The sequence below is a fragment of the Zeugodacus cucurbitae genome, chromosome 2, assembly GCF_028554725.1.
Source record: "Zeugodacus cucurbitae isolate PBARC_wt_2022May chromosome 2, idZeuCucr1.2, whole genome shotgun sequence".
Taxonomy (NCBI): Eukaryota; Metazoa; Arthropoda; class Insecta; order Diptera; family Tephritidae; genus Zeugodacus; species Zeugodacus cucurbitae.
Genome location: NC_071667.1, coordinates 78,511,945 through 78,527,101, shown reverse-complemented (window position 1 = coordinate 78,527,101; position 15,157 = coordinate 78,511,945). Strand labels below are relative to the sequence as shown.

Sequence of the window (15,157 nt, the reverse complement as noted above, 5' to 3'; positions counted from 1 at the left end):
GAAAGTGAAAAGTGGAAGGCAGTAACACAACAAGAATACAAAGTACAAATCGCTAAGATAAGAGCATTTCTATTGAATGTATGTCGGAAGGAAGGAAAGGGCTAAAGTTGAAATAAAGTAACGGATGAAGGCAAAAAAAAAATCAACAGCTAATCGTAAATGGGAATTTAATAGCATCAGCGCAATTGAATACTCATAGTACAACAGCTGCGCCGTCACACATGTCGGTTCTATGCACAAGTGAGTGGGCGTGTGTGTGTTTCTACTTTATAAATAATGAATAATTGATTGCACTTAAGTAGCAAGGTGTAATTCACTTACACTCACGTTTATCAAAAAAAAAAACAAAAAAAAACAAACGTATTTGTTGAAGCTGTCTGCAAACTTTCTGTCATTGATAACAACATTTTCATTTCGCACTGATGAGATTATTAGGTTTTCGGATTATTTATTATTATTTTTTGCGATTTTCTGCTACGCTCCGCTATGATGGATGTGTTTCGAATGTTAGATCTACGCGCTGCCTGCCACCTTTGTGCAAATACTAATAAATATTACGTTTTTTTCCAAATGATATATGAAATCCCACATTCATATGTACATTGGAGACACTTGCTGTAGGCAGGCATGTTAGGTACTACTCCCACTTTGGCGCTGAAATGTAAGACATATGAGCATCGTAAAAGAATAATAAAACAATTATAACAGAGGCACTCATGCGCTCAAACTCCAGCTGTAAAGCTTGGCGCATGATTAATGTCTTCGATGTGCAATTTTAATAAATTTGTTTTATTTTATGATAAATATAATTATGTTTACTGTCACGGGAATGGGTTAGCTTTATTTACATTACTCAAGATTCGCACTAATTCTTTTTGCTATATGTTTTTTAGGAAGGAAAATTAAAGTGGATATTAGTGTTCATTGTTTTTTACGGCGAATTCATTTGAATTTAGGTTTTTTTTTTTTCTTTTTTGACGGTAATTTTGCGGTAAGCGCTTTCTTTCGGTTTCCCATATTATTTTTTTGCCAAATTTAGATTATTCGGTCATCATCTATTATACTAGATGGTCTTGTCTTACAAACAATATAATATTCATTTCCACAGTGAATGGGTTAAAAATCGTAACAATATATATATGCAATATGTTCCAAATTTCAAAATTTTCTCATAAATCGTATCCTTACCTCAAGCAAGATACCAAAAGTTTTCACCTCTCTATCTTTTGAACTATTTACAAATAAAGCTTTTCTTCTTCAAAAATCTTTGGTTAATTCAGGCTGGAAGGTGCTGATTCGATAATAGACAGAAAAATATTGTTTTCCGATTCATCTAATCTTTAGAACGACAATTTTTAGAGCTCACAAAAGTTTTGATCATATAGATGCTAGAAGGTAATGGAGAAACACGAAACTATTCAAAAATTAAATAATTTTACATTTAAAAACTCTCGTTGGCATTTCCAAAACTTATGCGCTTATTTTTAAATTCTTCAATTGTTTGGAAGAATTCTAGAATTCAGCTCGGGAAGGCTGTTTAAAAAATTACAATGGTTCTTATGTTTTCAATAATTGTTTTAATCACCACAATCGTCTGTACATTCTTAACATCCTTCTATTTACAATACAAATGTATTCCCATGTAATTGTACAGTAATGATTAAAATTTTACAAAATTCGGGTATCAATATGTATTTGTATTGGAATGTATGTAATTGTAAAGCAATGATTTCTATTTTAAGAATTCGGGTAACCAAATATCTTTGTATTGGAATGTAATCGTAAAGTAATGAATCCCATTTTATAAGCTGTGGTGACAAATATTTTTGTATTGGAATGTAATCGTATTGTAATTATTCCTATTTTACGAAATTCGGTGACCAATAATACAGTAATTTCCTAATGTATGAAGACTATTTCCAAAAATTCGTGAACAATATTCTTGTATTGGAATGTAATCGTAAAGTCATTACTTCCAATTTTATGAACTGTGGAGACCAATATTTCTGTATTGCTATGTAATCGGAAAGTAATGCTTCCTATTTTACGAAATTCGGGAACTAATATCTTTCTGTTGGAATGTAAACGTTAAGTAATGATTGCTATTTAATGAATTTTGTTGAACATATGTAATGGTTCTCTACTTTTGATCCACTTTTGATTCTCTACTTTTGATTTAGTCCATTATCGACCATTCTTCCTATTCCAAGTCTTCAACTCTTGAAATATCAGCTAGTGTTTCGAAATACGGAGTTATTCTTTTCTCTCTCTCTGTGTCTGTTAGCGGCTGCTAGGCGTTGTAACTGAAGAATTTCTTTATCTTGTAACCTAAAATGTTATGCATTTACAATTTAAGGGTATTTTTCAAACCATTAAACAAAATTGGAAATACAAATAAGGCGAAAGTTTGTAAGTTTCCATTTCGGATTTTTTTATATATTTTTCAATTGACTTTTAAATTTATTTTTTATTATTTTTTTATATTTTTTTTTTATTGTTGCTAATTGTATTGTGAATAGTTTTCCACTTATATGTATGCTTACATACATTCCTATGTAAATTCAATAGCTTCCATCGCTTTGCTCTTGCTACCCCTTAATTCTCGAACTATTGCTTTGGCAAATATTTCGTTTTAAATTTTGTATTTGGTTTCGTATTCCTCCGTTTGATTTGCTTAATAATATGCTTTGATTAAATATTTGCTTTTTGGCTTTGTTTTCGCAAACGCTAAATTCTGTAAAAACCTACATGGGGACTAATTTAATTTTCGTTTCTGCATTTCTTACAGAACACGCATGCTTACAAAATTTATTTATACGAAATAAAATAAAAATAAAAAACCAAATAAACTTAAATTAAATAAATCAATAAACTGTTGAAATTAAAAATAAAAATAAAAAAGAAACATTTCTAATGGGAATAAAATAAAATGCAGAACTCTAAATAAACCAAAACAAAACTTAAAGAAAATGTTTTAAACAACAAATGGTATTAAAACAAAAACTAGCGCACAAAACCAATATCAATTACTAAACTAAATTCAACAACAAACACATACAATAAGCACATAACATGTACATTGTTGTTGTACGGTGATAAAAAAAGAAGTCTACACTCGTAAAATTAACCAAATAACACACATTCCCAAAGCTATATGTGGGAAACGTAAGATGCGTTGCGTACAAATCCGCTGAAGGACAAACAAACAATTTGTATAAGTAAAGTACAGTAAAGTAAAGTAAAGTAAAGTGTGCCAAAATCGATTTATACCCAGTACTCGCTTCTCGGTTTGTGTAGATTATATACATTCGTATTCATGAATGCCGTTCATTTGGAACCGTTAGTGCTCCTTTCAATTGTTGTATTATTAGGCGTAGTTATTGTTGTTATTGATTAATATATACTATACATAAGTATATACACTTAGTTAAGATAACTGAATACCAAAAGAAAATCAAGAAAACCAGAAAACATAAATTTATATACATACAAACACCCAAAACACATACTCGTTCACGTACACCACGTTTAAGATTAGCGCCCAATAATAAGCAAACGCAAACGCCTCAACGCGAGATTGAACGAGAGTGAGAAAGACGACGTCATCGAGGACAAACGCAAAGCCTGGGCTGACAGCACGGCATCAGCGAGCGCTGATTTCAAGCGTAAAAAGTGGGTTGATTCGTGTGCGAAATTGAGTGTTGAATGCTAAAGCTCGGAAGCGCGCACTGGCTGGCTTCCTGTGATACGCGGTCACATACATACATATATGGGCTTGGAAATCATATATATGTATAATATATAAGGCGAAAGAAAAACAGCTAAAGTAAAATAAAAACAAGTCATACGAAAAGAGGATTACGCTAATCCATTGGTGATGATGTTGACGTGTACAACGCCTATACGGAGCAACAGTGTAACCGCCCACGAGCAGCAGTCAACCTTTCTGGCGCAAAAACCTACATCAGAGGAACAGCAACAGCAACAGCAACACCAAAAACAACAACAGCGCTATCATCATCAGCAGCAACAGTTTACTTCGCAGCAATAGCAACAAGAGTTCGATCAGCTAACGGTTGAACGCGCGGAGCTCGTCTCACACACCATACACACAGCGTCAAGTGGGAAGTTGGACGCAATCGTTTAGCAGTTAGTCGAATTGACAGTTGATAGGTCGTTGACAAAGCCAACTTACGAGGTTCGACGGTCGGTGATTACGAGCAACGAACCAAGTGTAACGTAACGTCGCAAGAAGACACTACCCAGCACAGAGTGGAATTGTGGCTGTGAGGCTTGATAGTGTGCTGGAAAAACAACAAACGACGGACGTGACGTGACGCGCCGTCATTATTAGGACATCGGAACGTGTGTGCGAGTGTGTACTGTGCTGCGCGTACGTACGAACAATTTACGCCGGTTGGGCACTAAATAAACATTTACTCGAGGCAATCATCTCCACCGCCACCGCACAACAGACTACAATGCTCTGGTAGCCAAGATAGTTTTGCCGTGGATCACTATTGCGGCGGCGGCAGCAGCAGCGCAGGTGATACGCCACACGCAGTGAATAGTGTACTTGGTAGTGTAGTAGTTGGTGCGGCTGGGATTAGTGGCACAGGCGGCAGTGGTGTTAGCGGAGTCGGCGGTGTTTGCAGCCAATGCTCATCAACGGCAGTAGCGGCGTCGGCAGCAGCTGCGGCTGTAGCGGCTGCAGCGGGGACAACATCGTGCGGTGGCGGCGGCGGTGGCAGCGGCGGCGGTGTCCACAACCACAACAGCAGCGGAACGGCGGTCGGTATCAGCGGTGCGAACACAGTTGGTGCTTGCTATTGCAGCGGCACGATGTGTCATCATGGATCCGGTGGCATGCCAATGGGTGTGCCACCACCACCACAACCGCCACATGCGATGATGTCCGGTGGCGGCGGCGTCGGTGGCATCGGCGGCGATATGCGCAATCCATTGCACAGCAGCAGCAGTCTGCTGGGCTCACACATGTCGCTTGGCGGAATGAGCGTAGGCGGCGGTGGCGGTGGTCTCTACGGTTGTGATACGACGATCATGTCAGGTGGTCCCAGTCATTGTCGCAGTCTAAGCGGTTTGAGTAGTCTGAGTATCGGACCGCCAGCACCACCAGTGCCGCCTCCACCCCTCTTCAATCCTTGTAGTTCAAATAGTTTTAATTCGATACAATCGATGCAGGGGCCAAGCTCCTCACGCTGGGGACCGCGTACATCATGCCCGATACACAGCCCGTTTCGAGTGCGGGCGCCCAACGGTTCAATATGCTCTGGACATCAGGTAATTTCATGCTAACTAAATGGTTGTTGTTGTACTCGTTGTTAAGACACACACATACATACATATAACCATATACCGGGGTTTCTCGAAAGTCTTACACCCACCCTCAAGCCGCAATAAGTATGAATGTGTGTTTGTGCGTGTTTTTGATTACTCTAAGTGAAATTGTTTGATATTTGAGTAAAGTGGCGGTTACAACTGTCAAACCGTAACGGTAAAAGGGTTGGAGGCCTGTTGGCATGTGGGTGGGGTGTGGATGTCTTCTCTTTGTGTGCTTGATTTATGTGAAATGCCGTGTGCGTGAGTTCACCACAAGAAACACACAACAATACATACATATATATTCATATAAATATATATTAATATATATCTAATATTTAACTATATAACACGTGCACGCATGTAACTAGTTACAAACAGACGTTTGTGTTGTTTCTGACATTTCTCAAATGTGTAAATACGTTAAATTAAACACTTGTGTTGCATTCGGTTGAGTTTGTTTAGTAGTCAAATATAGTATAGGCAAATACAAGCAAACAACACGAAACAAAGCAACCAATATGTAGCCAAATATGCCTACTTCAATTTTGTTATTGTATTTGTTTTTTGTTTTTGATTTTTTTCTTTCGTATGTGCGAAAAGCAGATTCTTGCCATCACCTTTTAACCGCTTAAAGCATAAACCAAAATGTGTTGTATCAAACGCCATAGTGTATACCACGTACCAAATATAATCTAATGCCGCCCACATGTCACATGACACGACGTGCAATGCTGGCTGTGTGGTCGGTAGTAAATTGTCGTGTAAATATGTATGCCGATGATGCATATGTGTTTGTAGATTTAAGCAATTACTAGGGTTGTGGCGAAAGATTTCTATGGAAGGTATATTTTATTGAGGTGAGTTCTTTCAGACTTCAATAAATTACTGTTAGAATAAGTCATAAAATTAAATTAAATTTAGAAGTTGGATAGTTTTCATGAAAAAAGAATTATTGAAGACATGTGAATCCGACCTTCAGTCATTAGAATACTTTCAAAGTTTCCCAGCCATTTCACCTAAATAGTTATAAAACCATTGAAATGATTAGTGAGACTTAATGAAACTAGTTTTCCATGGTTACTATTCAATTTTCAGACTTCTAACGTTATTGATTTTACGAAATTCGAATCTTGACCGATTTTTAAGGTCCCCAGACTTGACAAAATCCTGTTAGAAATATTCTAACCGTATTAATTTTGAAAGTTAAGAGGTCTACACGATTTTGACATCGATAAACCTCATTTAGCTCCAAATGTCCTTCATATGAACATTGGACTATTTCTGGTCGTTGTTAAAGGCCCTTGACTTGATACAATTCTGATAGAAATATTCTAATGGTGTTAAATCGTATGTACTTGAAGATCCAATGGCGGAAGATAAATTCGCCTATAATCGGACCTGATTATGATCAGATAAAAAGCAATAACAATTTTTTTTTCAGTCGAAATGATTAGATATCCTCGATTTTGACACCCAGAACCCTCTTTTTTCTCCAAAAGTCTTTATTTCAATGTTAAATAAGAAGTAATACCTATATTGTATCCTACGTTTCGTCCGATTTGTTGCTTTATCCAGCTAGAACTATTTCCTATTGGTATCTATATTTAAAAATGTTAACCTAAATAACTCGATCCATATCTAGATGTTTCGAAACGAGTCAGCCCTCTATAATTTGCAAAATATATATGAGTTGTTTTTCAATGCCATTACCTTCTCCAACGTCCAGCATTAGCCAGAATACCTTGGTATGCTCTCCGGCGAACCTAGCGAATTGGCTGGAATTGACATTAGTCGCCCCAAAAATTTTGTAAAATCGTGAGAGTCTTTCTGATCCATTGTTCATTTTTTTTGGTATCACAAAGAACAGCGCTAAAATCTGTCTAAGTGAGATCCTTATGCATATGCAGAGATTTGCTTATTAACCTAACCTAACCATGTTAAGACCAAGTATTAACGGTAACTTACTTTAAAACCCTTATAGTACAATTTTCAATTACTAAGAATGGCTTTACTGGAGAAAACTGAAAGTTATTTCGGTTGAGGTCTTCGATATATTTGCCCCAGTAAAAAGGTATAAATGGATAGTAGAGCTCGTAATACCGAGAAAAAAATCACTTTCCACCTCTAACCACATAAACTGAAAACCCTCTCTGATTTGCAATAATATTGTGCAATCAAAAGATTAAAAAAAAAATGCCTAAATCCAACCCTAAAATGATACGATACATCCCTAAAGCAATCACCGTCTGTCTACAGAGCTTATTAAATTCCACGACGCAGCCAAGCTTTCACATGCAAATATACACACTCGTACATACAGCAGCATACATTTAGGCGCACAAATCCTTTTGTGTGTGACATGCGGCATGCGGATTTGTCGCTGTGTATGTAAACGTAAATTGGTACGTGGTATACGTGCTCGTCTTGTGCGAAAATAGTTTATATACGATGATGTTTACACACTTTATGCTACTTTATACCTTTATATCCGACTATTTTAACATGTGCTTTTCTTTGTCTCGCCCTTCTATTTCTTTTCAGGTAAGCAAATAAAAAACGTAAATCCACGCTCATCACCAACGCGCCTTTGCGTCCTCTACCAAACGGTATTCTAAAGTAACTTGCCAGCCGGTCGGGGAAAGCTTAAAATGTGTCAACGACATGTAAGATTATTTTCACGCTGTAGAATCAACTCAAGCTCACAACAACAACAAACTAACCGCAAAAAAAAAATGTCACCTCTACTATAGATATGTATATAGTGTAATTGGTTGGTGTCAAAGGACCTCTCGCACATTCATGCCGTGCATATACGTGATGTGTTCAAAAAATAACGGGAATTTTCGATTAAAAAAAAGAATATTTTAAGAAACGAAAATCGCCAAGCTCATAAAAATACGTCGAACCTTAGCGGTTGCTAAAAAATTCTTTAAATTGGACTCTCCAAATCAGTGAAATTTGCAATTCCCGTTATTTTTTGAACACACCTTTTATGCATACATACAGATATTTAAAGGTAGTAGATATTTATATTTGTCATACGTGGTTACTATTGCGGGTCATTTTCATTCCCAAGAACAACAACAATGCGAACACTAGCACCACATAATGCCCAACGTTAAGTTATCGCAACGACAAAGGACATCGACAGAGCAGCCGAATGGCCACATTTGTAGCCAACAATGCCACACAGTCGTACGATATATACATACAAATATGCGCGTGTATTCTGTCACAGATTTCCGAATTATAAAGACTTGAATTCACATGATTGCCTGTCATCATTGCAGATAATTGTATGGAACTATTTGTTTGCATACACACACACACCTTAGGGTCTATGAAAGCAGATGCTTACACTCATATCACAGATATATATATATAAATATGAGCATACCGTTGCAAATAGTTTCGAAAGCATGTGCGCAAGTATTTTCAAAGTTTATAGCTGAGCGGTCGTGGCAAATGTGGTTGGTTTCAACGACAGGGCCGCAGGTTTGACCGTCATTATAGCAATGCCTTGCTGAATTCATGTATATATATATATTTTCATACTCATGTGTATAGCTGTGCTTCTACATTGTGTCTGTCACATAGTTGACCAACTAAATACAATATATGATTTACTATCGTCATTCTCTAAGTCATGCTCAAGTCATAAGGACACACTATTAACGTCTAAAAATACCTCGTATTTGTACATATGTATAAATATTTGTATGTGGCTTTGTGTTTAAATGACCTTAACGCTGGCATTATCGTTCATCATTGTGACATTCGACCGCAAATTGAATGTAACTAATGCAATTAGTTACAATTTTTCCGCTTGATTGTTTTACTCGAAAACTTAACTTAACTTTTGGTATGACTTGTAATGGATTTCCACGAATGCATTATGTAGTGGCTCAACGAATTGTTGTTGAAGTTTCTTGATCATTATGCCAAACCTTATTAAATTTAGCAGAGATAATTGTTGAAAACTTTTGCAATATAATTTTGTCAGCTGGATTTGTTGTTGTACGGAGGTGGGGCAGTTAGTTTTGGGGTTTGAGTATTGAATTTTCTATGGAAAATTGTTGAAATTGTAAATACTAAGGAACTATTAGCAGAATCTTTTGATGCTAACACTAATTTAATTTGAATGAATTTCAAAATTATTTTTCTCATGTTAACAAAATTCATTTCCTAATAGAATACTGAGTTAAGAACAAGTACATATTTAAAATAAAAAAAAAATATATAATTTCATAGACAGAAAGAGAGATAAACAATTCAAAACATTTTACTTAAAATGATATCTCTATCAGATTCTATCTCTATTATTCGAAGTATTTTTTTTAATGTTTATCTTTCCCTCTCTCTCCCTGAGCTTTAGAATCTACTCTGATTCTACATAACTGGAATGGTCATAAGGAGTATCTGCTTAACCAATTGAGAAATGTTTTAAGTCTCCAGAGTAACCTCTTGAGATATTGCAACGCAATTGTTTCTGACAAATCCAGATAAAATCGACAAAAGCCTGTAGTTTCCTCTTATATCTTCTTAAAATAATTTACCGCTCAATGGATTATATGAGAGTTTATGGTGCCGCGCTAAAAAGTTTGCAAAGATTTATTTCATTTGTTGATGTTAACAATGTTCGAGGTTACTATCGACCCTTTGGTTTTCAATTCCCCTGTTAACATTAGTAATATAGATCAAGTCACCTACTTTCCTATTCCAAGCTGGTCACGGTACTCCCATATTCATATATCCATATTAGTCATATTCGAGAAACCTAATGTACCTAGGAACGTTCCCTATTTATTTCGCTTCTTCATAGGTTATTATTCAATTGTGTGAAGATCTTGGAAAAGATGTTGTTGTTTCAAGGAAATTCAACAAATTCACAATTTTAGAATAAATTACAACAAGTTATCAGACAGCCTTTAGCCGCTCCCACAAAACTCGGGTGGCGTAGACCTAAATGGACCCGGAATTTTATATGTACAGGCACCGTGAACTTGACAGTATTTCTAAAAATTATTGGGAGAATGTTTTCTGTCACTACAACAACAACAATCTGCTCATTTCAGTTAGTTGACTCGCTATTTTATATTATATATATGCCTCGGTGAAGGTCTACAATGAGATTCCTCCAATTATTCGTTCTTCTGTTAGCCTCTTGATTTGACTTCAAACTTTTTGGACCTTAGTTATTCCGAAGTTCTTCCGAATTTCCTACTTGCTGCCCTGTAAATTACAGTCGATGCTTGGTTAACTAGCCACTATACGATCTCAAAGTTTAAATGTTACATGGAGCGCAAACATAAACATTGGACCAATTCCCGTGCAACCCTAGTTTCTTTAAAAAAATTTAAGTCAACTCTTATTGAAGAGAAAAGACAAAATATTTATTTACGTGCTGGTCCTGCGTTTAAAGGTCATTCTTAATGAATACTGTGCTCCATTTAAGCTCTCATTTATTATTTAGCGATATGCTACAGTGCCATGTCACATACATTATATTTTATCTTAGCTAATTACACTGTTTTACATGCCAACTGCTACCTTTTTTACACAACTACAACACTGCTTCCTTGCATATTGTCACATTCCTGACGCTGTAGAAGAGTCTATTATCTATTCTTTTGCAATTAACACGCTATCACAATTAGCTGCTCTTCATTTATTCCACATTTTTATGCACATTTTTATGCACATTGTCACCAATTATATATGTACATATGTATCTATGTATCTATGTAAATATACAGTTAGTAACAGGCCATATTAATGCGCACGCTAAATAATGCATATACTAAGTTTTATTGAAGCTCAGCAGTAGCAAGTCGTCGACCAAGTGACACATGAATAACGGCATATTTACATGCTTAATGTCATACTCGTTGTTGCTGTTGTTGTTTGTTAGCTAATCGCTCGTTGTGAAAATTGTTTAATTAGGCTATGCCATTTTAAGGACATTTTCGCTGTGCTGTAACATATTTCCAACGGCCTAACGGCCTGTCTGTCTGACTTTGTCATCTTCTTTGTCCGCCGCGGCACACAACTATGGGCCAAGGACATTACGCCTATGTACATACTACTACTATGTTTCCATATATGTGTTGAAATGTGAAAATATGTGTAGTTTATTAAGTATTTGAAAGTAGCTCATTTGAAAACATGTTTTCACTAACACAACCAGAAGTATACCCTTTCATATGTGGCATATGTGTGTGTGAAGAAGAGTTAAAAGTGGCAAAAATCACACATATGCCACACACACACTCACACAAACAGGGACATACTTCTACTGGTTGTACTGTCCTATTAGAGCCACTTTCATTGGCATGAGCTCCAGAAGTTGAGCACAAACAAAAGCAAGTTGTTAGCTGTTACATCGCCACTGTCAGTTGGAACAGCAGCTCTGCGACAGCATTAGGTAGAAGAAGAGGCAATGTGATTGACGGAGTCAGCGTCAATGTCGACATCTGTGTGGTAGCAACAGTGATGGGTAAAGTAATGACAGCAGTATTAGGGTCGGTGATTTTTGGAATTTTTTTTTTTAATTAAAATTTTTTCCAAAATTAAAATTATTTTTAACTATTATTTAAACAATATTTTAAATGCAATAAGGCAAAAATTTAACAATTAATTTTTTTTTTTTAATATTTTATTAAAATAATAATTTTTTATTTTAATTTTAAACCAAATTTCAGGTTCTAATAGATTTTTTATTATAATTTTTTTTTAATCTAATTTGTCACCGTAACCCCGTCTACATCTTGACTTTTAAACCACATCTTTTTGAGAAAAATTAAAAAAGTAAGATTTCTTACATTCCTAATGTTTAATATTTTTCCTATTTATATTTTTTTAAATAACGGTACTTTTTATCAAATAATTTTAATTTTTAATCAAATAAAATAAATTGCAAAATTTTAATTTTTTCAATTTTTAAAATTATTTTGAAGTGAAGACTTGGTGAACCACCCTAATGCCGCAACACATCGTCAACTCATAAGCAATGCCAAGCTGGTTGACACTTTTCACTTGTTAAAACTTGCTAATTGCTTAACACTTAAAAGGATTAGAAGAATGAAAAGTTGTCGAAAGAGCAGCCTGCGAAGGGCAGCAGGTGGCAGACATATCCTCACACAGACAAATATATATATTTACATGGCGTGCAAATAACAATAGCGCGTTACTGCAAGTTGCACTTGCAACACAACTGACAGAAGACAGAATATGCAAAAAGTCTCAAAATAATTAGTTTACTTGACGGCAGCATGAGTTGGTGTCGCGAAAACTTAACAACATGCAACTGCCAGCCAGCACTGATGACAGCCTGCCTGCAAAAACAAACAAAAAAACAAAATCTTGATGTAAAGTTTTCAAGACTCAAATTTATCAGGCGACTGTCACGATTGTAGATATTTCTTATCTTAATGGAAAGTATAAAAAAATTGCAAAAAGAAAAAGGAAAAAGTGTGGAAAAACAAATAATAATAAACAAATAACAGTTAAATGCGAGGGAAAAATTTTACAAAAGCTTATGCGCAAACACGAAGGCAAACATGCCACACAGTGATAAAGAAAACAAGTGAGGGAAGGGGGTGCGTGAGAAGACATTTGTTTATCCACAAAAGCACCGAAGAAAATTTACTTAAGCAAGAATTGTGTTGCAATTACCAACTTATTCTTCTTTCTTCTTATTAAACAACACCCCACAGGGTGGCAATAACTTTTATTTTATTTTTTGTTTTTGATGGCATGGGATTTTCACACTTCAAGCGCGGGTATCAGTGGTGTCAGTGTTGTCACTCTGCGACACAAACCTGTCAATTTGAATTGAGTGAGTGAGGTGTGACATGACCGTCAGCATCCTTTATTCACCATTTCGTAACGGCTATCAGTTGACGGCAAATGTCTATCGCTCATCATCATTGCATCCGATTGAGTCGATAGTAGTATAGTCTTCCGCTTAGTAAATGTGAGTAAGTGTATCAGGGAATTGACCGAGCGCAAAGCAAACACATGCTATTGTATTTTTGTTTGCCAAGTTGATTAGAGGTGTTTTCAATCGGATGTTAATATACTTATATATGTGAGTACATAAAGTTTTTTTTTGTGTATGAAGGCAGAAAACTTGCGAGAATGTTCTCTGCATTATGAATGCTATTCCCACAATTTAATGTTCGATTTGGCTCGCTGGAATGTCTAGTAAGATTCAAAAACATCTAATTCTGGAATTTAGGTCTAGTAATTAAGTAAATTAATTTGAAGGTTTTATTTAGCATAGTTAGAAGAAACCGATTTTTGTCAAATATGTACCGTTTTATTCCATAAATTGTGATCATATTCCTACGCTCAAAGAAATCTTCGTGCCTATTGGTATAAAACTGGGGCAGTCGATTTTCACAATTTTCTCTCGAAGCGAATTTTTCAGCAGCAAAATCATTCGCCATAGACAGGAAGAAGTGGTAATCACTTTTTGTCAGGTCCAGACTATAAAGCGGTTATATAAGAATCTCCCAACCAAGTTTCTGGCGCGTCAATATCGTTGTGTGTAGTCTGGTGTTGTCTTGTTGGAACACAACTCCTCTCCTATCGGCCAAAGCTGGCGGTTTTGGGACGATCGCTTCCAGTCGGTCCAATTGTTGAGGGCAGAGGTCCGAATTATTCGTCTGATCATAGAGGAGAAGTTCATAGTAGATGATTCCCTATCCAACAGTCGCTCCAATATAAACGGAATGGAGCCGGCTTTTTATCCCATCAATATCTGTCAAATCGGCAATATTCCTCAAAAATATTTGGGATTCGTTTTATGACTCTACAACAACAACAAAACCTTCCTGACCGCCCATCCTGGCTGGACCACCATTTCCGTCAGCTCACCGCTGGATTCAATCACGACCTTTTTCGTTTGAGGCTGTCCTAAGTAACAGTGAGTCACTTTTCACCATCACTAGTTACCATCCGCTTCAGAACCGGATCGATTTTACAAACGATTATGCAGCGATTTGTCGACGGAGTTCGCTAGATCATGGATACAAATTTTGTTTAGGTTCAACAAGGTTAGGTTATAGAGTGGATTCAAAAAAATCCGAACTAACTTAACCTATTTGAGACAGTCTTTTATGAAATATTTTCATTTTTTTAAGTAGTATTATTACTACAACCATGAAAAAACTAAAAACATCTATTAAAACTTCGTAAAAATTTTTTTTTAATAATTCATTAATATGTATTTATTTTCCTTGAACAAAAATTATTAACTAGAAAATAAGAACCAAATCTGTGCCCGATAAACATTTTTCCTAAAAACAGCCAGGCATCGAATTCACTGAAATTTCACAAATTGTAAATTTATCTTTGCGAGTGCGTCTCTTTATTAAAAACTAGACACTGACATACCAACATATCTATCGCTCAACGTATCCTTCCACAACACAACGAATTTTGCCTGTCATAATTAAAATATGAAAAATATCCGCCACAATTTAAGCTAGAAAATCGAATATCTCATTTCCAAGTCGCTCTACTACGCAACTCGAATTGGATGAAATGCAGAATGCCTCACGCTCTCCACCACAGCTGCTGGGTACCGGTGCATCGTATACTCTTCGAAATGTGTGTTTGCTGTGTGTTTCGGTCCATTGTTAGATTTTGTAAAATGCGTTTCGTGCTGCATGAATGCGTGTCACTTACTTACTGCACTGATATGGCAGCCATTGTTGTGGTACAACGCATGGAAGGCGAACGTTTTGAATAAATACGGGACGGCTGGATGGTATAAACATAGAGAAAGAGTGACAGAGAAAAGGGAAAT

At 36.1% G+C, this 15,157-nt stretch overlaps 1 protein-coding gene across 10 annotated transcripts in view; it reads left to right on the top strand.

Annotated features, from left to right (window-relative positions):
- Nucleotides 1–15,157, top strand: part of LOC105213305 (peripheral plasma membrane protein CASK) — a 72,408-nt gene that overhangs the window by 35,795 nt on the left and 21,456 nt on the right. For 4 of the 10 annotated variants that reach the window (XM_054226023.1, XM_054226024.1, XM_054226021.1 and 1 more), the window contains one exon: nucleotides 2,789–5,301. The exons of the other annotated variants lie outside the window; for them this stretch is intronic. In XM_054226023.1, coding sequence (XP_054081998.1) covers nucleotides 4,843–5,301 — 459 coding nt within the window. In that variant the 5' untranslated portion in view covers nucleotides 2,789–4,842. The remainder of the gene's footprint in view (nucleotides 1–2,788; nucleotides 5,302–15,157) is intronic. 10 annotated transcript variants of the gene reach the window in all.